This window comes from Talpa occidentalis, unplaced genomic scaffold, assembly GCF_014898055.3.
Source record: "Talpa occidentalis isolate TD23 unplaced genomic scaffold, MPIMG_talOcc4v2.1 talOcc4.4, whole genome shotgun sequence".
Taxonomy (NCBI): Eukaryota; Metazoa; Chordata; class Mammalia; order Eulipotyphla; family Talpidae; genus Talpa; species Talpa occidentalis.
The window spans coordinates 105,853,189-105,877,629 of NW_023604295.1; the positions used below are offsets into that span (position 1 = coordinate 105,853,189).

Genomic DNA, 24,441 nt, shown 5'->3' on the forward strand with positions numbered 1-24,441 from the left:
TTGGCGGTCATGATCATGGCTCTAGGAACAGCTTGCAGAATGGGTTATGGTGGTTGGTGAGTAGTGAGTTTAATGAAAGACTGGATGAAATTAATTTTCCAGGAGAAAAGAAGTTTTGTGTTGTAGAGACTGTTAATGTTGAGTAGTATAGCCACATCTTTGCTAGATTGGTGTATTGATTCTCCTGGCTGATTAAGTAAAGCAATAAAGAAATAAATTGTCACATTTTCGAAAGCCAGGAAAATGAGGGATGACAGACGCAGAATAAATCTAGAGAGCCCATTACTTTTAAAACATCTAAAAATTAAGAGCCAGAATGCAAAATCAAACAGGATCAGTCTCTGTTTCATTATTTGAAAATGTTTCAAGTTTATAAAATAAAGACTAGTAGGAGATTTCTCATTCCATCTTACAGACTTAGGACTTAGAGTCAATATAGTCATGTGAAGTCACTATTGATTTCTGGTCATGGGATTTTTTTTTATCCTTTGTGTGAATTATTAATCATTTTTATTGAATTTCACTGGTAAGTATTTACCAGGTGAACTCAAATTTGGGGGTAAATTTGCAAGATTCAATTAGCAAGATTTTTAACAAAGTCATGATGAGGGCCTTCCAATTATAATTTAATACAGTAAACAGTAGATTTAAATATATAAGGGGGCTTACAAAACAAGTGTTAGACTAGTTTATATAACTAGAAAGATTTATTTGCATATTCTATTACTGAAATTCCTGAGGCATTGAAAATGTCTGATTTGGTGAACATGTATTTTCTAGAAAATATGAATAGATTATAAGTTTAAAACCTAAAAAAATTACAAGCTAGGAAATTCATTATAATTATAGTATTTAAGATTCTATGACTAAAAATGTTGATGTCTAACCATATAGTCTCTTTTTCTTTACATTTAATTTTTAGAAGAGGTATTTTTGTCACATGCACTGCATAAAAGACACAGGTACCAGGATATTCACTGAGAAGTGTTGTAGCAGTAAAAAACCGAATACACTATAGGGGTTCATCCATAGAGGACTAGTTAAATAACTAGGTTATAGAACATAACAGAATTCTATGCCAACTTTAAAAGAAATTGGGTATATCTAATTGACATGGAGACATATACATTATATAAATATGTGTGTAAAGATATATAGATTGAGAGAGAGACAGTATGATACCAAGTGGGATCTTGCCTCCTATGACTTAGGTGACTGAGTTTGCAAGGCCAGTGACACACCCACAGTCAGTTCCAAAGAGCTCCCAGTAAATCAGCTGCAAGGTTTTCCATAAATGCCTTTCACACAGATGTGAATAATATATGTCTATATTATATATTTATATATCTAAAGCAAGTATAGAACAGAAATTTTTATTTTTGAATAAAAAGAATGTGTATTTACATAAACATACATGCATATATGAGAATATATAGCATACTAGTAATTATATAAAACTATGAATAAGTAGAATATGATATAATAATCACACTTGTTACCGCGATAAATGAGGGAACTTTACTTTTGAGTTCTAAAAATATTTAATTGTCTAAATATGAGGATTGATAGACACATATATGTTTTGTTGATTTGTAAAAAGCAATGATTGAGATAATAGTGTTTCCTTCTGTGCATCTCAAAATATTAAGAGTGCTTCTATCTCTATAAAAGACAATAGGTCTATATTTTCTTCCTTCATCATCTGTATTATCTATATTTTCTGTTAAATAGGTGTAACTTTGAAAGGGTACATTTTTTAAAATTTTAAGCAGAAAACAGAGCATTCCTAGAAGGAAAATGTGCAGAGGCAACTACTATGAAAGGATATGCCTAAAAATATGTAGTGGCTACAAAGCTTTTTAAGTCACAAGTTTAAAATGTATTCCAACTACTTCCTCAAGGCAAAATGGCAGCAACTTCTCACATAACTGATGAGGTCCCAGGTGGTCACTTCCTAAGCATAATGAAAATACAAAATTCATTTCATAGTGAAGCCAACAATCAGTCAGATTTCTAAAAACTGGCTTTTAACTAGGAAAAGTTCAATTTACTTTTTTTTTTTGTTTGTTTGTTCGTTCGTTTTGTTTATACATGCACTGGGTACAGTCAGAAGCGCGGGAGGGTGAGAGAATTCACCAGAGCCAGAGCGGGGAGCAGAGCAGGCAGAAGGACCGAAGTACACTGCTGAGGGGAGCTGAGGGGAGCAGCGGGCGGCAGGAGAGGTCTGCGCGCCATGTGGGACCCTCCTTCGGTGGCCGGGGAGCAGCCGGGGATCGAACCGGCGCCGCAGAGGTCGCCGGAAGCTTTGCAACCCAGCGCTCAACCGCTGCGCCACCGGGGAGGCCCAGTTCAATTTACTTCTAATAGTTGCCTAAATATTCTATGGAAATTAAAGTCATTGCTTCATTTACTGAGAATAATCTGTAACTTCATTAAACAAAGATGCTTAGAGAGAGAGATACCATTGAAATTAATATATTAAGACCTCTCTTCTTTATATAAATTTGTAAATTCAGAATTATTGTGTTTTATCCAAAAATTTGAGAATGAAACAAAAAAAATTATTTATGCCTGTCAAGAAAAGCACACAAACTTGTCAACAATTGTTAGCAATGATCAACTACTATCGTCTGTGCCATTTCAGGACCGGGACTTGTAAACTTCAGAAAATCTGGCATAATTGGGAGGCTTTGAACTTCTCCAAAGGGTCAACCTCTGCCCACAGCATGCCTCAGATTCTATCTAGCACATTCTTTCATTCAAAGCAACTCAGACACGAAATTTGGTAACCTAGATGGAAAATACATTCTGTAGAATTAATAAGAAACTATAAAAAATGTGCAACCTATAATATCATCTGGATAGAGACACTAGACAGCCACATTTTTCTGGGATAGAGGAAGCCCCCAGAAATATATTCCGTCAGGAATAGGTCAGAATACTACTACTGTTTATTCATAACAAACAAAGATGCATACACACACATATACACACCCTGTAGTCAGTCTGACCATTTTCTTTTCTTCCTCTTAAAATAATGAATTTTAAAAGATTATAAATGCAAATAATATAAATTTCAAATGTCATCCCCCCAAGCACTGCCATTTAATCATTTAGATTTTCTTTAGGTGGTTTTCATTTTGTTTTACACTTTTTAATCTTTGGTACTCTTGAAAAATCCTTTGGTGTAAAGAATGGACCTGTGGTCAACTGTTTCCGGATGACTAATTGGGTGTTGAATAATCATCCATTCCTTCCTTTCCTGATAGACAGTGTTACACTTAATAAAACTGAAATTTCTGTATCTATTTGAGTGAATTTTTAGACTCACTATTCAGTTCCACTGATTTGAAAGTATGGACAATGCTTAAGCTCTAGAACCTGGATCCTTGGGGCTAAGTTTCAGATCTCTATTTACTGTCTGTGTGACCTTAGGCAAATTGCTTAATCTCTGCCTAAACTTCCCATTTATAAAATGGAGATCAGAATAATCATAAGATTATTGTGAGGATTAAAATAAGAAATGAAAACTCTCAGAAAATGCATAACATAGATAGTAATCAATATATGTTAGTGCTCATTATTCTTAAAACTCACTCTGGCTGTTTTTAATTGGTATTTACTAAAATGATGGATTAATTAAGGAAGAAATGATGTAAATACTGTCTTCCCAAGTAAATACCATTTTTTTATGTATTTGGATTTTATTTTGTGTCTGCTTTCTCCAGACAGTTGACCACAAATCTTTATGCATGTTTTATAAAGATTCATATCTTCCTCTTAATTCATCTTCCCCAGATTTATTTTGTCATCACATGATTCCAAATTCTGTAATACCTGTTATAGCCTCTAAATTGCCCTGCCCCATTTTCAGACATCTCTTACACAAGACATTTAACTAAATACTCTGGCTACAATCTGCCCCTGGTTAGTGATGTAGCAATTTGCTGTATTTCTTTAAAACTGTTAGAAGGGATGAAGATTGATCAAGTCCCTATGGAAAACATTATGGTGATTTCTCAAAATATTAAAAATAGATCTACCATGTGCTCCAACAATTTCACTTCTAGCTAGCCCTCTGAAGATTACAAAAACACTAATTTGAAGGGAAATATATACACCAGTGTTCATTTCAGCATTATTTACAATAGCCGAGCTATGGAAAATAACTAAGTACCCAAAAAAAGATGAGCGGATTAAGAAAATGTGACACACACACACACACACACACACCCACCCTGGAATACTTACTACTCATCCTTTTAAAAAAAGATGAAATTTTGCAATTTGCGACAACATGGATGGAACTGGGGTGGGGATTATGAGAAAAATAATATGTTAAGAGAAAGACAATTACAGCATGATTTCACTCATATTAGAGTATAAAGAAACAAAACAAATGAATTGATGGAACTAAACCAAAACAAACTAGAACTGACTGCAAAATTATGGCTACCAGAGACAGTAGGTAAATGTAGGGAGTAATGGGGGAGTGGATAAATGGACTAGGATGCAGAATATGGTTACTTTAGTGGTTGGTATGGTGTGGTGGCATACATCTATAGAGGTATGAACCTAAATCATATACAGCATTGTAAAACAATGTTACCTCAATAGAAATGATGCAATTTATTTTTTTTAAATATTTGTTTTAATGCAACACAAAATATAATTAAAAAAGTTTTAGAGGTAGGGCCTCCCCGGTGGCGCAGCGGTTGAGCACTGGGTTGCGAAGCTGCCTGCAGCCTCTACAGCGCTGGTTCGATCCCCAACTGCTCCCTGACTACTCCCTGGCCACTGGGTGAGGGTCCCACATGGCGCGCAGACCTCTCCTGCCGCCCGCTGCTCCCCTCAGCAGTGTACTTCGGTCCTTCTGCCTGCTCTGCTCCCCGCTCTGGCTCTGGTGAATTCTCTCACCCTCCCGCGCTTCTGACTGTACCCAGTGCTTGTATAAATAAATAAATAAATCTTTAAAAAAAAAGTTTTAGAGGTAGGTGCAGGTACTTGAATAAATTCTGTCACTTATTGACTGTAACTTTGAAGAAATCATTTAAATTATTCTCAGTCTCAGTCTCCTCATCCACAAGATAGAGATAATTACTACAGTACTTGCAACATTAATATTAAAAATAAATTAAGTAAAAATAAAACAATTGGGATTCAGTAGTCCTTATAAATGCTCATGCTTTCTTAAGGCTGATATTTTCTTGGTGAAAAAGTTCTCTGTTGAATTATTTTCCTGGACACGAAGTCTGAGTGTAGAAAGCATCTTGAGAAATCAGACCCTTCAATAAGATTTTATGCTTGAACCCTTTATCTGAGTTTTTGTTTCATGCACATTAAACTGTTGCTAAAAAGCATGGGTCCTTTAAAGTTCAGGGGGAAAGTGTTTATAAAGATCTAAGGACTGAGCTAAAGACAAAGCTATAGCCAGAGGCCTGGTTTCCTGAAAAGGAAGGAGTCCCCCACTAATCTGTCATGCTTCTGTCTAACAGGATATTAAAGCCATCCCAGCTCCTTTCTTTTACAGCCAGTCCTGTGTCTCCCAACCCCAAGTCTGTACTAAGGAGGCGGGTGATGGGGGTTCCTCACAGGCTCCTCCAGAGCTCCCTGTAAAGAACATTATAGTGAGTAATTAGAGTATTGGCGACAAAGGAAAAAAGAGACAATGAAGCCTTTATTGTGACTTACTATCCTCACAATCACTGCTTAATGTAATTAGAAGACAGAAACACACCTTTAAAGGAACCACTGAGCCTGCTGCACCCGCCATTTGCAATTCTATATTCTTCATCATTTCTCCTTGGTTATGACTCCTTGACCTCATTGAGTTGGGATGGATTTTAAGAGAAAACATTCATTAAACTTTTTCTAATTAAAACAAAAAACTTCCTGAAAATACATACATGTAATAAAAGAAGTCATCAGACCACTCCCCGCCCAGCCCATTGTCCTTTTTCCTATGCATTCCTCATAAGCTGTCTAAAGAGTCAGGAGATACACACACTCACACCCTCACTCACACATGTATACAAGACATTCAGGTGGTGTTGATTTTATGGGCAATACTACACCCATCAGAGACAAATGGCTGATTTAATACTGGCAGAGACCTGACAGATCTTGGGAAATGCCTATTACGGCCCTTGGATGTGTTCTCTAAACAAGTGCTGTGGTTACCAGCAGAGTGAAGTCTCAGTTTCAGACTTGAGAGTAGTTCACTTAGGCGAGCCTCCCCCACCAAGTGCAAGCCAGAGACCCCATGATCCCAGTGACTATTAATGGAGACTGTTGTCTCACAGTCACCTGTTTTTTCCAGCCCCAGTCAGCTGCGACTTAAGCTTGTTTATATCCCATTCCTTCCTACATACAGATGTTCTTTTAGCTCTTCCAACTGGTGGTAAGGCTGGCCAACTATGTGGGACCTCTTTGCCTTACTGAAGATGGAGGGAAAAGCAAGTAACTATAAAAGAGAGCTTAAGAAATGTTAATGTTGCTCATAAAAGGCTGAGAAGAATGAAAAGGTCAATAGGCCTGTGTAGAGTCAGGAAGGACCAGATCAGATTGTGTAGAATGAGGTGCCGAACAGATGAAGCGAGGATGACTATGAAGGTTTGATGAATTGACCATGTGCAGCGCATTGTTGTAATAGAGGCCTGGGAAGAAAGAACTGAGTGGAATAGTTTGTCCGTGGGAAAGAAAGAGACTGTTTCAGAGCAAGTTCTGGGAGTAGGAAATGAGGCGATTACTAATGCTCAGAATATAATAGGGCAGCTTAGTCACGCTGTTTGGCAATTTGGGGGAAATTAAAGGAAAAAAACAGGGTTCGTGTATGAGCAAGAAGGTAGCAAAACAAGCTTGATTCTAAGGTAGGATTTGAACCACACTAGTAGATGAAGATGGAGAGGGTTTGAGAGTTTGTTGAATACATGCTATCAGGATGCTAAGACTGACACTGTGCCTTCTACATTCTGCTGAGAATTTCCAATTAGTATCATAAAAATATTATTTACCCCATTATTGATCAACTGAGTATCTACCATCCAAGAAATGTTCGGAAGAATAAGAACATCAAGCCTAAAAGTTTGACAAGGTTAGGTCTTTACAGAAAAACCTTTAAGCCCACAATGTTGCCTGTGAAAATATACCAGCATGTCTGTGCTACGTTTTTGCATTGATTCCAGCACACACACACACACACACACACACACACACACACACACACACGGGCTATAGCTGTTGAGATTTTTCCTCATTGGCCCTGCTGAGCAGTTATGTGTGTGCTGATCCCTGACAACTTACTTTTCTCAATCAAAGAGGATGCTGGCAAGCACTATTCAAACCTTACCGGAGTTGCAGTAAACTTGCTCAGCAGATGTGCTGTTTTTTCAGGTTAGGGCTCATAATTGTGGAATATCCAAATGAGCATTGTCGGCATGAACCACAGATTTGAAAATTAGCATGAAAGAACTCCCTTTTCTGAATTTAAAATTTGAGACTGGTCATAGAAGGAATAGAAGCTACTGGAATAGAAAAATTTGGCTCACAAAGTTGTTAGAACAGAGAAGTACTAAAATCATTTGAAAAGAGAAAAAAGAAATCACAATAATTTAGAGAAGCTGGCGGAGCCTACTTTGGCTGTTCTTCTGTTCTGTTCTGGAGATTTATTTAGGTCAGAGTTTTTGGTTAGATCTCTCACTTCCCCAGGAGACTGAGTGTATTGTTTAGAAGCTCAGTTCCAAGGAAGAGTCCAAATAATACAACTGATATGTTAATTTCTATTATATAGTCTCATAAGAGGAAAAAACATGTTTTTGTTTTATTTTTGAAATGCTATATGACTGTTAAATACATACATGCAAATCTACCTTGTCAGGCAAGTGAAGAAAAAAATATATATAAATTGTGAGTTGATTGATTCCTATTCAACACTGTTTGGAATATGCTTACCTAAAATAGATTGATTGTCCCAGAATGATTTAAATTTTATGCCACATTAATCTTCATTCTCTCTAAATTTGATGAAGATTCAAAGCGTATTTAGAAGCAGGGCTTTATGAGAACCAGGTGAAGTCAAAACTAACCAGGAATGTCCTGTGATGTATGTCTACATTAAATTTCCTGGTTTGCTTTTCCCTTTCATTCTCTGTACTGAGAATATTATAAACTTTCCCATAACCCTATTTGGACTTTATTCTCTCAATTTTAAGCACCCTAACTGCATGAGCAATGACAATATGATACAATTATTTTAAAACATAGAACTGAAATAAATATGGACGATCCATGTATTAGAAGCCAAGTGATCGCTATATAATAGAATTTCACACTGGAAGTATGTGTGCCTTTACAGAGTTAAATCACTATTACTAATATCATCACTACTGTTACTAATATGATTTAGTTTAATAATGCAAAATAGGATCAATGGAAGAGATAAGACAGGTGTAGGGGATTGCTTTGAGTAACTGACATATTTGTATATAAAAAAATCTGTAGGGCCTCCCCGGTGGCGCATCGGTTGAGCGCTGGGTTGAGAAGCTGCCCACAGCCTCTGCAGCGCCGGTTTGATCACTGGCTGCTCCCCAGCATTTATATTGCATTTATATTTCTATAGTAAAATGCATATAGATATTCATAATACATGGAATAAAGATTATAAATAACCTCAAATTAGTTAATGTCATTCTTTGCCATCATATGAGGTCAAATAATGTTTTGTCACCAAATGGGCTACAAAAACCTTAAGTCTCCAGAGCATTTTGAATTTTAATATTGCTGATAAGAGACTGTGAACCTATACATTTGTTCCAGGTTATCTGCTATTTCCAATTTATTTCTTGGTCATTGATTATTTCTACTACTATCTCCCAACCTTCCCATCTTAGAGATTTCCTTTTTTTTCCTTAAAAACTCATTAATTCTTTAAAAATAATATTTGATATAAATGTATTCAAAATCAAATTTTATTGACAGTAGCAAAGTCCTTCAAAGTAACTGGACTGAGTACTGCTGGAATCAGAAATTATATTAATTCTTAAAATAATAATATAATAGTACATATATTGGGTCATAAACCAAGTCTCAACAAATTTTAAAGAGTTAAAATCATATAGAACATGATATCTGACCATAATGGAATGAGGTTAGTAATCAACAATGGAAAGATAACTGAAATATCTCTCTGGTGTTAGGAAATTAAGAGACACACACACTAAATAATTCTGGATTGAAGGAAAAAAACACAGTGGAAATTAGAAATTCTTTTGAACTTAATTAAAATGAAATATGACATAAAATAATGCTTAACAAGAAATTTATGTGTAACAAGAAGGGACGGACCCAAATAGCCAATCTATTCATTTCTATTTGATGCAATAACATAGACGCTAAAATATGCTTGAAAAGCACTGAAATTCTGACATTCTCAATAAATATAAAATTGCAGCCATGTACAACCCGAATTTGGGAGGGTCTAAAGGGAAAGTGAGAGAAGAAAAAGATCACAGGGAAATAAAACAAAATATCTTGCTCGATTCTTGAACATTATGAGAAATGAAATTTATATGAAAGAACCCCATGCAAATGTAGATTATTACATACCAGACAGACTAGATAAGGTTCAGAGGTAGAAATTTGTAGCACAAGAAAGCAAGATAGCCAGCATACACAATGTCATCTCTTTATCAGTTTTAAAAGTATGTGTGTAACTATGAGGAAAGGCTTGGTTCCAAAGCATTCAATCAGTAATATTTTAGAATGAAGGTTGAGTGTTCTAAGAATCATGATAAGTTTCTTGGAAGGGGGAATGAATTTAGAAGAGAGATTAAGTGTATTAAAAGTGGTAAGCTATTCTTATAAAAAGTGTGAAAGTAATCACAAATAGTGATAGAAACATTCCATTTAAAAATCCAGGGGAAAATTGAAATTAAAAAGTGATTGGCAAATTAAAACAGGACATGGGGGTGGAGGGGGACAAACAAAAGTGAGACGAGATCATTGCTGTGAAGGTCATTTGAGTGAAGAGCCTTGAAATGCTACCAAATGAAACTGCATAGTCCAAATTTCATGAGTAAGTATAGGGACCACACCACATACCTTGTGAGGTCTCTAAAATGGTGGCAATCCTGGAAGGAGAAAAGCTTAAATCATGAATTTCTGAGACATGTGTTTCTTTTTTTTTTTTTAAGATTTATTTATTTATGGATACAAGAGCTGGGGTACAGGCCAGAGGAGTGGGGGGTGAGAGGATTCACCAGAGACAGAGTGGGTAACAAAACAGGCAGACTGGCTGAAATACACTGCTGAGGGGAGCAGCAGGTGAGTCAGGAGAGGTCTGCTGCACCATGTGGGTAGCTCCCTGGCTGGCTGAGGATCAAACTCATGCTGGAGACACTGCTGGGGATTGCTTCACAGTGTGGTGCTTAACCCCTTGCGCCACCAGAGAGGCCCGGAGACGTGTGTTTCTGATCCAGAGTTAGGAGTTATGAGAAATTGAGTATCAAGGGGGAAAATGTCTCAGCTAGCAAGCAAAGTCTGGTATCACAGTCTTTGGTAATAAGACATCTGACCCATCCCTTCATTTTACATTATAGGAAAGGCGACCTGAAATAGGGAAACAAGCTCACCTGGTTCTCTACTTCAGGGACAAGACCAAGGCTTGATTTTAAAGCCATGAACGTGATCATCATTTCAGAAAGAGCCAGATTCAAACTCTTACTTCCTCCCTTATTGGTGGGCTGAAATCAAGCATGACATGTAACCTCTGAGTTAAATTCCTTATCTATAATAATAATATCTACCACCAAACTATAATGCAGCTTCACCATACAATCCTTATTCAAATGATCTAACATCCTTGTTTTGTCATGTAAATTACATTTCATTTATTTATCTATATTAAAATATAATTATATACAAAGTCATGTATTTTATATAATGATTTATGCATATGAAATAAAACAAAGAACAAGAGATAATCATCACTTGGGTAACTCAAAGACATTGATAATATCTGTGACGAAGTCAGGAACATGATTTATACCTGATCTCTTTCTTCTCAGCCTGCATGAACTTAAGGACCCTCAGAGATTCATTTTTCTAACTCAGACAACTGGGGAACTCAATTATAAAATATAGCAGGCTTTTCTAGTTTTATTTTTGCCTTTTATGCTTGTTTTGTCAATCCATTAAAAAGAGAGCAATAGTCAATAAAGAAATAGTTTGTTCAATAATAGAATATTTACATGAAATATTTACTAGAGCCAATCTAGTCCTTTCTCTCATAATAAATCTTCAACATCAGCCTTTCACAATTCATAATTCTTATTAACTGGTTTACATTTAAAATTATATTATTTGTTGCCTTTCAATTACCAAAATATATCATAATTCAACTGAATTCATAAGTGGTAATTGATTGAGTTAGTTATCCATGAAAAAGCAAGCTTGACAAAATGCTGCATCTCTGTTCTCCTGTTGACTATTAAAGTGAGTTAATGATCAAGAGCTGTGTAGGAGTTTCCAGAAATAACATTATAATGCCCAGCATGTTGCAGTTAGCAGCTAAGAAAAAGAATTGTTTATTATTTTCCAGGCAATTGCTCATACTCAGCCTGTAGTGTCTTTATTTTAGGGCCCAGTCACTATGAAGAAACAGCAACATACAGAACCGGAATCCAAACATCTCCTTAATGAAAACAAACTCATGAGTGATTACACTCAGATTTTCAAAAAACTACAGTAGAAATTTTACTTGAGTAGATGCTTTAGAATGACATCTGGATAGTGATTTAAAAGTCAGCATTTAGGAGCAACACATAAATGGCAATTTTAAATAAGGTCATAGAGAGTAAAACTAAAAATAGTGTCTTTTTTTCCTCACAAGATGAAAGGCTAAAAATGACCACCTTAACATTGTACTTAGTTCCTGAAAAACTTGTAGGTACTCCAGGATTGATTTATAAGTAGAGATACATGCTCACATAGATGTACATTGTACTCATGGAACATTTGAAAATCAAAAAGTTTTTCAAAAACTCACTGCCCCTAGTTCTGCGACTTATACTCTGACCTTGCTGGCCTTTTAGTTGCAAGCATTTATGGAGACATCACTCTATGCCAGACAGCTACATGTGACACTAAGGAGGATAAAGAGAGCTCATAAGCCAGATAGAATTCTTTTTGAGTAAATAATGACACTTACAAGTAAAAATAAAGCAGAAAATCCCATGTTAAATTATTTTCTTTTGCAGATTGATTTCGTGTCTTAGCATTTCTGACTTCAAATACTATAAGGAAAGCTACTTATGGAAAACTCCTAGTCAGTAACTAAAAAGAACAAATTAAGTAAGACTTTTAAATTTTGTTTAAATCTTGTTAATTTTTTAATACAATAGATAAATAAATATAAAAGGCAAATGATGAGCTAATAAAATATTTTATCATAAATGACAAGTGGAGAATAACCCTAATCTATAAATAATGATTTTAAAAAATCAGTAAAATAATGGTAAAAAAAATTTCACCAAAAAACATTTATAGGATTAAATAGACAATTAGAAAATACAACTGACTAATGAACATGAAAATGTTCAATCGGTATAAGAAAAGACCATGCACAAAAGGAAAAATACTGCCTGATTCCATTTACATGAGTACTTGGAATAGTAAAATTCCTAGAGGCAGAAAATAGAATTTGTTAGAGGGCAAGAAGAGAAGAGAATAGAAATTATTATTAAATGTGCAGAGATCCAGTTGGAGAAGATGACAGATTTCTGGAGAGAGGTAGCAGTGATGGTTACACAGCAATGTGGATGTATTCTTGCCACTGATCTGTACATTTAAAAATGCTTAAAATGGTAAATTTTATGTTATGTATATGTTAGTATCATTTTAAAAAATTCAGTCTGTTTTGTATTCAAACAAAGGTAGACTGAAACAACAATCAGATAATATACTTTTGCCTATTACAGAAATTGAAGTTATAAGAGGCAATACTTAATGTCTTCTATCAATATCCTAATACCCTTGACCCTTAAACTTCTTAATTCATAATTTAAAGAATTTTCAGTCTTGCTCTTTAAAGTGCAAATGCTTTAACATTTGTTATAAAAGAATGTTCGTTTAAAAAATGATAAAATATAAATTTCAACTTTGATCAACTTATTTATGGTATATCCATAAAAGGATGGTGCTACATATAAAAAATCATATTCTTGGGCCTCCCCGGTGGCGCAGCGGTTGAGCGCTGGGTTGCGAAGCTGCCCGCAGCCTCTGCAGCGCCGGTTCGATCCCCGGCTGCTCCCCGGCCACCGGAGGAGGGTCCCACATGGCGCGCAGACCTCTCCTGCCGCCCGCTGCTCCCCTCAGCAGTGTACTTCGGTCCTTCTGCCTGCTCTGCTCCCCGCTCTGGCTCTGGTGAATTCTCTCACCCTCCCGCGCTTCTGACTGTACCCAGTGCTTGTATAAATAAATAAAAAATAAATCTTTAAAAAAAAAAAAAAAAAAAAAAGTCTGGTTAAAAAAAAAAAAAAATAAAAAAAAAAATAAAAAATCATATTCTTCAAGTATATTAAGTAAAATAGTATATTACAGACAATATGTACTGTGATCCAGATTTTGCACAATAAAAAATGTTGTGCTTGAAAAATGACTGAGATAATAGACTTGAAAATGTAATATATCACACAATTATCTGTGTGGTATGACTATGAGAAGCTTTATTTTTCTCTCTAGTTTTCCATATTTTCTAAATTTTAATGAATATCTTATAATCTAAAATTTAAACAATAAATCAAAAGATAAATATTATCAGTTATAAAATAATGTCTTACAAAGAATCAACACATGTTGTTTAAATAGGTTAATTCAATAGAAAAGCAGCCTAGTTTCTTTCATGGAGTCAAAAATGATCACAATTTTTACTTCCTATGTGCTTGATTTTTTTTTTTAAAGATTTTATTTATTTATGCAAGCACGGGGTACAGTCAGAAGCGCAGGAGGGTGAGAAAATTCACCAGAGCCGGAGGGAGGAGCAGAACAGGCAGACTGATGAAACACACTGCTGAGGGGAGCAGGGGTCACGGCAGGAGAGGTCTGTGTGCCATGAGGGACCCTCGCCCGACGACTGGGGATCGAACCAGCACTGCAGAGGCTGTGGGCAGCTCCGTAGCCCAGCGCTCAACCTTTGCGCTACCAGGGGAGGCCCACCCATGTGCTTGATTTTTGTGTGATCCGAGGCCATAGGAGCTAATGGGAGTTGGGGTAGAATTGCCCCGGTGCCAGCCCTCCTGTGTTCACTTTGCCACTTTCAACAGTGAGGCCACAGATCAAGCAACCTTTATGATCATTCAATCATAAAGCCTGTCCAATTGAGGGAGTCTACTGATAATGAGTCAGGAAATCAAACCCAATGACTTACCTAATCACGACTGAGAATTCAGTGTTCACCCTCTTCACTGAATGTCATCACAGAGAACTTGTCTCTTCCTACTCTCTGCCTAAGAGCGATGTCCTTAAATTCCCTCTTCATGTTCATTCTGTTTCACTCAGGATTCTGCATTTTCTAGGGTTGACTAAGTATTTGTTGAATTTTTCATTGTGCAATGCTAGTGTTTAACCCAGGACTCTACTTTTTCTGGGATTGACTAGGTATCTGTTGAATTTTGAAAAGTACAACGCCAGGCTTGTTCATACTTGGGGCTTGAGTGATGATCTAAAAGGTAGAGTTATATCACATTTATGCAAGAATAAGTGACTCCACCCTCTCAACTGAAAGGACTATTTATTGAGAGACATTAACCTCCATATTTTAATTTTACACAATATCTTTATAATCATAAAATTCATGATTAAATTGTGGTCAAAAATCATAGTCAAAAAAAGTCTGACTGAACAAAAATGCTATCCGAGGTAACATTTGCAGGGGGCAAATTTATTTCACTACTTAAGCCTTTTCTGTCTCCTCTTACCCCACTCTATACCACCAGCATTTGGATTTTAAATACTTGTGAAAAAAGTTAATTACCCAGTATGGCAAATGGTGGGGAAAGAACTCATACGTGGGTCACTGAACTTAATCAGAAATGACTGTTTAAAGGCTAACCATTAAATTTCAAAGTTAACGATCTCTCTTAATTAAATACTGTTTAAAATTTATTTTCAAAATGTACTACTATGTCATATAGCCTTTGAACATTACAAATAAAAATTATTTTTCATACTTTTTCACAATATCCCATTGAACACAAATTATGTTACGACATTTTCCAAATGCGGGAGTCTTTCGTTCCTGTGGGAGAGGAATACATTTCCAAAGAGATCTTTTGGCTCAGATCACTAGAGCAGAGGTTTAAACTCATTGCCCCAGGGCTAATTGAAGTCCAAAGTTGAAATTACTTGAAATGGATTTAGGTTTTTTTTTAATTTGTTGCCAGGTTTGATATTAAAAAAACTAAAAGTTTCGAGGTTTGATATTAAAAAAATTGGGAGAAACTGGACTTCTTGAAAAATCTTTTAGCCCTGAACAGCAGGGTTGCTGGGTTAACACGTGTTGATACCAGACAGGTTGACAGGCCCAGGTTGCCTCTCACGAGCCCATTGTGACTTGCTCTACTCTCCAGTTGTACCTGCCATGTGCCTGGAGACACTCGCTTTTTGTCTTTTTTCTTCCTTAAATTCTCGTAGTTTATTTTCTATACCCTACTTTAAAGTTCAGAGCAGATTTTCAACATTAAATAGGGACATGTACCAAGTTTCAGATATTTATTAATCAGTGTAAAATAAACCCCAACACAATACACCAACATGATTTTGTGCAGTTAAGGAGGAAATGGAAAGTGGAAAATTGTGTGGATGGCTTCTGGTAAGACCTTCACTTTAAGCAGCTTTATCGTAAAATACTTCATTTTGAAGTCTGGACCCTCTTTCTTCATGTTGCTATAATCTACATTCACTGAGTAGTACTTGTATTGATCATTGGGACCTACTTTGTTCTATGGTTTTGAGTTATTCTTTCTGTCCCAACTGACCGGCGTGAACAAAGCCAGAGCATGACGTACAGCACTGTTCTAGTACCTCTGGCTCCAATAAATACAAAGGAGCAGGTCAAGCTAGGGTGCTTCTTGGCCTGACTGAGGATATGGAGGAGCATGGCTGCAGGAGGGGACACACAATAGAGTAGGGGGAAATGCTAAAACTTGTCCTTGGGCAATATCAGTTATCTCTAGCATCAATAATTAAAATAGAGTGGCTCTCTTACTCAGTCATCTGTCACATGCAGTTTAGGCATCAGTTATATGGATTTTCTTTCCTTGATAAGTCTATAGCTGAATGTGAAAGCATCCAAATAGAGTCTGAATGGGTTCCATGAAACTTACAAACTGAAAAGAACATGGCAGGAAGGGAATGCCACAGGTCTTGTGTTATCTCTATTTTAAATCTGCCATTGAGAACAAATAATTAACAATACAGTAGTGATAAGACCTGGTGTCATTTGTGATGGTTTTTTATTCTCAGATATAGAAGGGATTTTGGAAGAACAAGACTGCTATGGGAAAATAGGCTATACTCATTCCTGCCCCTGAGAGCGAGTGTTTCAACACTAAGTTTTATGTGATGTAGACAAGCTAACCTACTTCTAAAATTGTCTGCCTATGACAGACAAATGAAACCTTGGGTGATGAGTGAGTAGAAGTTCAGTGAAGAAAACACCGAGTTATCCAATGGATAGCTTTCATCTATCAATAGTAAAGTGCCACTGTTTGTGGACCATCTTAAAGACTTTTTCACTCCTTCCTTCCCCAGTTTGTAAAGAATCCTCAGATATACAAAGGTTAAAGTCAAGTCTTATTTTGTTTTGTTTTAATCTTCTCTTGGATAGTTATTTAAATAGAAATTGCCATGTTCTTGTTATGTGTGTCCATTTAGTACTATCAAATAATAAAGATTAACATTATTGAGCACTTATGTGCTAAGTACTATGCACATTATCTTATTCAACTCTTGTAAGAACCCTATAAAGTATGCAGTATTTTGACCTCCTGTAAAGATGAAAAAGCTGATGTTTAAGAGGCTAAACATGTGTTCATCACTCAGCTCAAAAGTCCTGCTTTCAACCACTATTCTTTCTACAAGTGTTTCAGCCTTCAAAATGTAGCATGTCAATTTCTAAAGGAGCAAGAATTAAGCTATGAAAACTGGACTTTGGCCCAGGACACAGGCTGTGTCAATAAACCAAAGAATGGAAGATGATGTGATTCAGTGAAGGCTAAACACAAAGCATTGCATCAGTAAGGAAAATGATTTTGGAATTATTAGTGTTATTAGATGATGAGCAATCCATATTATACAAGCATCCAGAGAGATGTAATGAAACTAGAGAAGATCCAGAGAGGAGAACATGAGAATCAAAGAGAAAGACATGGGGCTTGAACAAGAGACAATAAAGATTAGCATGTTTTATTAGAAGATAGTACTTAGTGGGGATAGATTTATGAGGATTGCACAGATTGCTTGGAACCTGATTAAATTAAAATACAACTTTACCCAGCTGGCAATAAACATTGAAAAGTTATTCTAAGAACTGACATGCTTTGAAGGAGGCCTAGCTTATCTATATTTTTAAGGTTTGCATTTTTCATAAATGTGGGAAACTAATATGTTGAGGTGGTGTATTCCTATTTTCTAAGTTTACACACTGCAGTCTCATGATATTTTCATCATGCAGATCTGATCATGGGATGCTTTCTTCACTTAACTGGTTTCTCACTGTTTCTCACTGTTAAAGATAAAACAGTCCTCTACACAGACATGCAGAGAATTGAAAGTTCCTGTCCTTCCTTTTCCAGCCTTCCTGAGTCACACTGTCCCTCACTGGTAACTCTTGGTGCTCTTGTTACAGGGCAGGGAGAGGGGCAGCCCAAACCCCGCAAACCTGCCTACTTTACATAGGGTTCTGCCATCAGCCGCATTAACACAAAACATGAGACTTTAATGGGAAGGAACTTTAATACAATTAGGAAACAATACAGGAAAGGCCAAGAATCTAGTTTCTAAATCAAGCACCCAAAGTTACCCATCCCCTCATGGGTAAAACTCTATCCAAATGGGATTGGCTCAGAGCAAGGCCCCAAAGCCTGCCACAAGTCCAAAGCATCTTCCAGTGGGGACCCACAGAAAAGGGTCAGAAACAACCAGACAAGCCCAGAAAGAAAAGAGCAAAATCAAAATCAAGATAAAAGCTGCCATTGTCACCTCCCCACGGGTCTCATCTACATCTGTGTCACCCAGTCCACGACCAAAAGACAAGCACAGTTTCTTCACTTGTGTCTAGGCTCCATGTGCCTCCTCCAGGTGTCCTTCTGGCTCCATCCTGCTTCCTTCCTCAGTCTCCTTTGCAGCTTCTTCTCTCCCTGCTCAGCTCCACCCTCCCTTGGGTGGGGCAGGAAACCTGGTCCCCTTTCCTGGGGACCACCCTGTTACATTCTGACAGTTTCTCTGGCACCCAAATTTCAGAGGACAGCTCTGTCTTGTCTCCTTGAGCCCAGTGAGGTTCCCTGCCTATTTCCTGGGCCCTCAAAACACCCCTTTTTCATACAGCCCTTGGTGCTTCTCCCAACCCCCACCTTTGTGTCCCCAGCAACTGTAATCAGGTAGAAGCAATGGAGATACCTGTCGAATCAAAGATCCCCATGCCCTCCTGAATGCCACTCTCCAGACCTGAATTCTGGTTTGAGCAATGAGGGAGCCTGTGGTGGTGAGAACATTTTCATTTTCCTTGTTTTTGAAAAGGTGGAGTGAAAAGGAATCCTCCTCCACCCCGAAGTGTGTGTAAACCATAATGTGACTATGAAATCAATACAGTTTAAACTATAAGAGATACTAAAATCTCCCATTTGCATGTAACCCCATTTAAAAACAGACTTTGCCCCCAGCTGCTTCTCCTCTCCCCAGATGTTATTTCCCCTGAAAACACTCTGTGCATTTCACCTATTAATTTTGTTTATTCTTTTCTCACTAGGAAGTAGACTTTAGGAGTGAAGGGGATTTTTTTCTCACTGCTGTATCTCCAGAATCTAGAAAAGTGTTGGGCACATAGTAAATGTTCTTAGTGTGTTTATTTAACGAATGGGTTTAGATTAGTAGTTGCTTTGCGCAGAGGTATTAGGCAAAAAACCACCAGTTAGCCCCAATTAAATTTTTATGGAACTCTGGTCTGAATTTTTAATTCTTACTGAGTTGTATTCAATTGTGATCTTAAAAAAAAAAAAAAAAAGGCGTCCGGTTGTATCAGGGGTGCTCAAATTACAGTCATCAGTGACCTGAGGGTTTGTAAAAATGCAGATTCTTACCATGGACGATTCTCATTATGCAGTCTGGAGTGGGCCCCTAACAGTTCAGGAGCTGTGTTGGATCGTGGCCCAAGGGCTAAGGTTTGAAAAAACACTGGCTATAACTGTGCAAACAGACTCAACACGTGCTGAGCAAAAACTCAATCCTTTTCTACAGCAGTGTTTATTACCTACATTCCTTCTGCACCCCTGTGGGTCTAGCAGGCTAATGAATGTTCAAGGGATAGGTATTCTTCTTCCCATTTTACAGATCTGGAAACACGATTCGATTCACACCCTAATTCCCCTCCATTCCCGCGAATTTTACGCGGTCCCCACCAAGATGAAAGGCATAATAACCTATGTAAGAAAAAGAAAAAAAAGTGCAGCACTACCAAGAAAAAGAGGAAATGTGTGCGGTGTCCGAGAGTCCAGCCTAGACTTCCCCAGCAAGTAAACTCCTTGAGGGTATGTACAGTCCTTGCTTTGCCCCGACCCCTCCCCCCAGGCCAATAGTTGGGAGACTTTTTGGCGCTTCCCGCTGCAGACTTGGGGGCCCGAGGAAAACATTCCAATCTGCGGCAGGGGAGGGGCGGGCGGGGTGAGGGGGCGGGGCCAGTGGCGCCTGAGGCTGCGGCGTTCGATTCCCGCCGCGGGGAGCTGGAGAGAGGTGGGCCGGCGGGCGGGATCCGGGCGCGGGCGGGGCGCGGGGGAGAGCGGGCGGGGTGGGACCTGAACACCGGGGATGCTGCGGCCGTTGACCCGGGCGGCGCGGGGCGCAGACGCTGCCGGACCTCGCCCCTCCCCTCGGAGGTGGGCCTTTCGGGAGGGCGCGGCCCGCTAGGCGCTCGGAGGGCCGTGCGTTCCAGCTGCCAGAGTGAGGGCGCGCGGCTCCTACCCGGGCCATGGCCGAACTTTCTCGCAGCAGGAGCTACCGCTCCCAAGCTCCTCGCCCCGCTCTCTAAGCGCTCAACCCCTTGGCTTCTGAAAAGTCCGCGTTCTTTCTGGGGCTGCGGCGGGGAGCGCCCAGCAGCGATCAGGATGCGCTGAAGACCTCCGAGGCGCGCGTCTTGGGTGCCGCCGTGGGTCCTGGCGCAGGAGCTGAGCTGCCGCGGGCTGCCTCGACTTCCCAACCGCGCGCCGGCAGCCCCCCGCCGCACTTGATGTGCAGAGAGAAGCGAGACACCATGATCCTAACACGTAAGCTAGACTTGTGCCTTGCCGTCGCGCCAGCCGCGGGAGCCAGCTGCGGAGGGGATCCGCCGCGGAGGAAATGTCACCCCGCCTTGTCAAGTCGGTGCCTGGCGTTCTGTGCTTTTGAAACGTTTTTCGAAGAGACTCGGGATCGAGTCGCCCGAGGTTTCTGGAGTGAAGGAGGTGGAGTGTGGGGGAAATCAAGGGTCATAATTTGGGGAGGGAGGTTTTAATCGCGGGTAATGAGCCCTGACTGTACTCATTACTGGGGGGGCGCGTGCCGGCGCTCCTGGTGGACTCAGGGAAAGGCTGCGGGCTGGGGAGCTAATCAACCGATGAAGTGAAGCCAGCTTTATCTTCCCGCTCGGCTGGGGGCCCGGGGCAGGCTGTGGGCGCAGGACTGGGCTGGGGGCGCAGGCCCGGTGAATTCCAGCAGCTTCTCAGGCAGCCCTGCTGTGCTGTTCTTGTTCTAAACCTCTGCAAGGCACGACCGCCTTTCTGCATACCTTTCCCTTGGGGACCGTTCAGAGCTCGGTGCTTGCTGTCCCGAACCATAGAAGTCCAAAATCAGCGTTGGCTAGCCAGAAGTTTATTATTTAGAGACGCCTAGACTGTTATGGCACTTGGATTTTTTTTAATTGCTTAAAGGTAAATTTACTAAAAAGTTTTAATTTAAACCGTTCTTATTCAAGTATTGTAAATGCTGGAAAATGACTCACACTCAGGCAGTAAAGTCTAGGTTTGGTGGCTGCGGGTCCCTGGAGACTCTTGAAGCTATTAGCCAGCCCCATGGCTTTCAGGTGAGGGTCTCCTGCTACAAAGACTTGCAGTGAGCCTTCCTGTGCTGGGAGGTTGCCTAAAATACCCCCTTGGTGATGTCCATGCCCTTGGCGTAGGGCTTCGGAGGAGACGCCGCTGCGCGATTCCCGGGCAGGCAAAAGGAAGGAAGCACGCCGCCGGTCCGGCCTTTTTTTCCTGTCGTAGGCGATGGCTTTTTGGAAAGCTGCCTCAGTTTGTGCCCTGGTCCCCACCTCCAACGTCGTGGGGTGAGCCTTTGATCTTTCGCAAGAGTTACACTCCTGGCTGTGGCCAACCGACCTTGCCACGTGTCATTTTATGCGTCTCACTGGCTCACAGCCTCATGGTCCTTGGGGAGTTAGAATAGACCGGGGTGAGACTGGCAGGGTGGGAATCCTGGGTTTGCAGCCTCCTACCTGGACGAATCTAGGAAGTGACACGACCTCTCTGTATGTACCTCCTTCATCTGCAGCATGAGGGTAATGACTATATTTATCAGGTGGGGAGTTTGTATTAATGTAGCTGATACAAGTGGTTAGCACATTGCCTGATACAGATGTTAAGCCAACATCCAATTTATGCTAATTCCTCTAGAATGAAAACTTTGCATGTCGTCATTAATCTGCACTGTGGAGAAGAAAGCTTTGTTCCACACAAGCTTTGAGTTAATCTTTTTACACCCAACATGATTAGCAAAGGGGTTCATTCTCAGGAATCAGGGGCTGTTTGGGCCATTGGTGAGGTGAAGGAATGCAGCCTAGGCATGGCCATCCATTACACATTCATGAGGGTGGCATATATGACGCACTTGGGCAGGAAAAAAAAAAATCACAGCTCTGGGAAGGCAGAATCCTGAGTCTCAAATTACATTTTTTTTTTTTTTTTCAAAACTGTTTGCTGAAGGGATGAGGGAAAATAATAGCCCAGCAGAACTCTGAATGTAAATCTCTCAGCAGCTCCAAGAGGTTGACTAATTCAGCATCCATCTGGACTGCAGGCTGGTCCTCTGCTGAGATAATTTGCAGACCATAAGTGTGGAATTAATGGAGGCACCCAGTGCCATCTTGGCTTTCAGACTGCAGCAGATGGTCAGAGCGGTGCCCTGTAAGTCAACAGCCCCTCTAGTAGAAGAACTGAAGTCCTGGGGAATGAGTGTCAAATAGTTAGCAGATGTGCATTCAGAAGTTATTTCGAGACATTTTCTGAGAAAATGTTGGCAATTGCGTGTACTTTAACGTGGCATGCCAGATTTACAGCCTGGCCAAAGCCTGAGTGCATATTTTTTTCATTACCACTACTGTTCAGAGTTTAAAATGAAGCACTAAAGACTAACTTTCTCTCCCAGCTGTTTTTTTAAGTTTGCTTTTGACAAAAACAAATTTTATTTTAATTCCAGCTAAATGACACCTCATACCAAACATTCTGGAAGTTCAAAAGGGACTCTGACTTGGTTTCCCCAACTCACAGAATCAGAATACATAGGTCCCATTTTAAATGTTCCCCTTGAGTGGATGAGAAACATGATTTCTATGACATATATGTGTCTTAACTTCCCAATTGCAGATCTTAGGAGAAATAATCCTACTTAAAGAGTTTAAAGTTGGAACACTTAAGCAGTTAACTATAGCTAACTGAAAACAAGTCTTAACTGCACAAATCAAAAGACTGGTTCTGGAGCAAAAATGAGATGTTAGTTACCCTTTCACCTGAGGATTCTCTTTGTTTATGATTTTGTTGTTATTTTCTACTATAGGCCAAAGAGCAAAGACCAAACAAAACTTAAGAGCATTTTAACATTAGAAAGGAATGGTCAGATGCTTCTGGAAAATATACCAGATTAATAGAAAAGTATGGCATGATTAAACAAGTTATTACTATAACATGAGTAAAAAATATATCTAAAACTTCGACTTTTATTTCTAGAACTAGTGTGGGACTTAAAGAGGAATTGGAAGGCCCCAGTGATGTCTTCCAATCAGAGACTTGGTGGGATTCCAAGAGTTGATTTCAGATACCAAAATAAGTACTTGGGTTTCCCTTGGTGTCCCCATGGAGATTTTAAGCCATGATGCAATGCTGAAATGAGAGTGGCATTTTTATGACTTAGGTGGGTAAATACGCAATTTGAACATTCGGGGAAGGACGATTTGGTTCAGAAGTATGGGGGCATCCAAAGTACAGTGGGTGAAGTGAATGGTACTCTTTTTGAAGAGTGCCTGAGCTGGACAGGATGGTCCAGTATTGTAAACACAAGTTTCTCATGCTTCATTCTCCTTCCTAGCAACAGGAAGAAGGAAATGAGGCTATGCAAAAAAAAAAAAAAAGACCCTGAAAGGCTCCAGACAATACCTGACCCACCCTACCATTCACTGAAACAACCAGAAGACTTGCAAATGTAAAAATAACTTCAGATGTTTCCCCTTCCTCTCTGGATATTGCCAAATCACTAAAGACCAAATTCTCTGTGCTTTAGAATCTTATAGCAAACCTGGCCCCATGGTGTCACTGGCAGAGAGGCTCACACCATGCCAGGCATGTTCTTGAAATGATAAACCAGACCAGGGGAGAAGGGTGATTTTCATTTTTCGTGTTTGCATAGCTCGATAATTAGAACTACATGAGTTGGGATCCAGTAAAGGAGAGAAATTTTTATTTCTAAATTTGGTTATTCTCTTGCGTTTCTCTGAGTGCTTATTTTATCGAGATCTGTCCCCCAAAATACTTTGGAGTTATTGGGCTACAAGCTACAATGCAAAGAAATATACATTAAGGATTTAAAGAATTTTTTTTCCCCCACAAGGTAAACTAATACCCAACCATACGGTGTAAATATCCAAAGCTGGTCCTAAAATAGTCTCAAGTCTTTTTCATGGCTGTAAAGTTAGAAAGAAAACACTTCTCGGGAGCAGCTTTTACAATGATCTATCTTTGACTCTTAGCCATTGCAGGAAAAATACAGAGATTTGAAGGTAAGAGGATAATTCCTCTTTATATGTAAGGCAGTGTTATTGGATTAAAATATGTTTTATAGGCAGAGATTGCTGATGTGAGTGCAGATAATGCTGTTTTATTTTAACCTCAAATTAGTCAGAAATGCAGTTAATGTGAAAGGGTAAGA

General features: G+C 39.1%; 1 protein-coding gene and 1 pseudogene across 6 annotated transcripts in view; one reads left to right on the plus strand and one right to left on the minus strand.

Moving 5' to 3' along the window:
* Positions 1-24,441, plus strand: part of DLC1 (DLC1 Rho GTPase activating protein) — a 365,361-nt gene that overhangs the window by 301,224 nt on the left and 39,696 nt on the right. The window contains exon 1 of one of the 6 annotated variants that reach the window (XM_037525980.2): positions 20,172-20,531. The exons of 4 other annotated variants lie outside the window; for them this stretch is intronic. In XM_037525980.2, coding sequence (XP_037381877.1) covers positions 20,495-20,531 — 37 coding nt within the window. In that variant the 5' untranslated portion in view covers positions 20,172-20,494. One more of the 6 variants, XM_037525981.2, reaches the window with a different exon arrangement.
* LOC119258216 (cytochrome c oxidase subunit NDUFA4-like) lies at positions 15,822-16,153 on the minus strand (annotated as a pseudogene).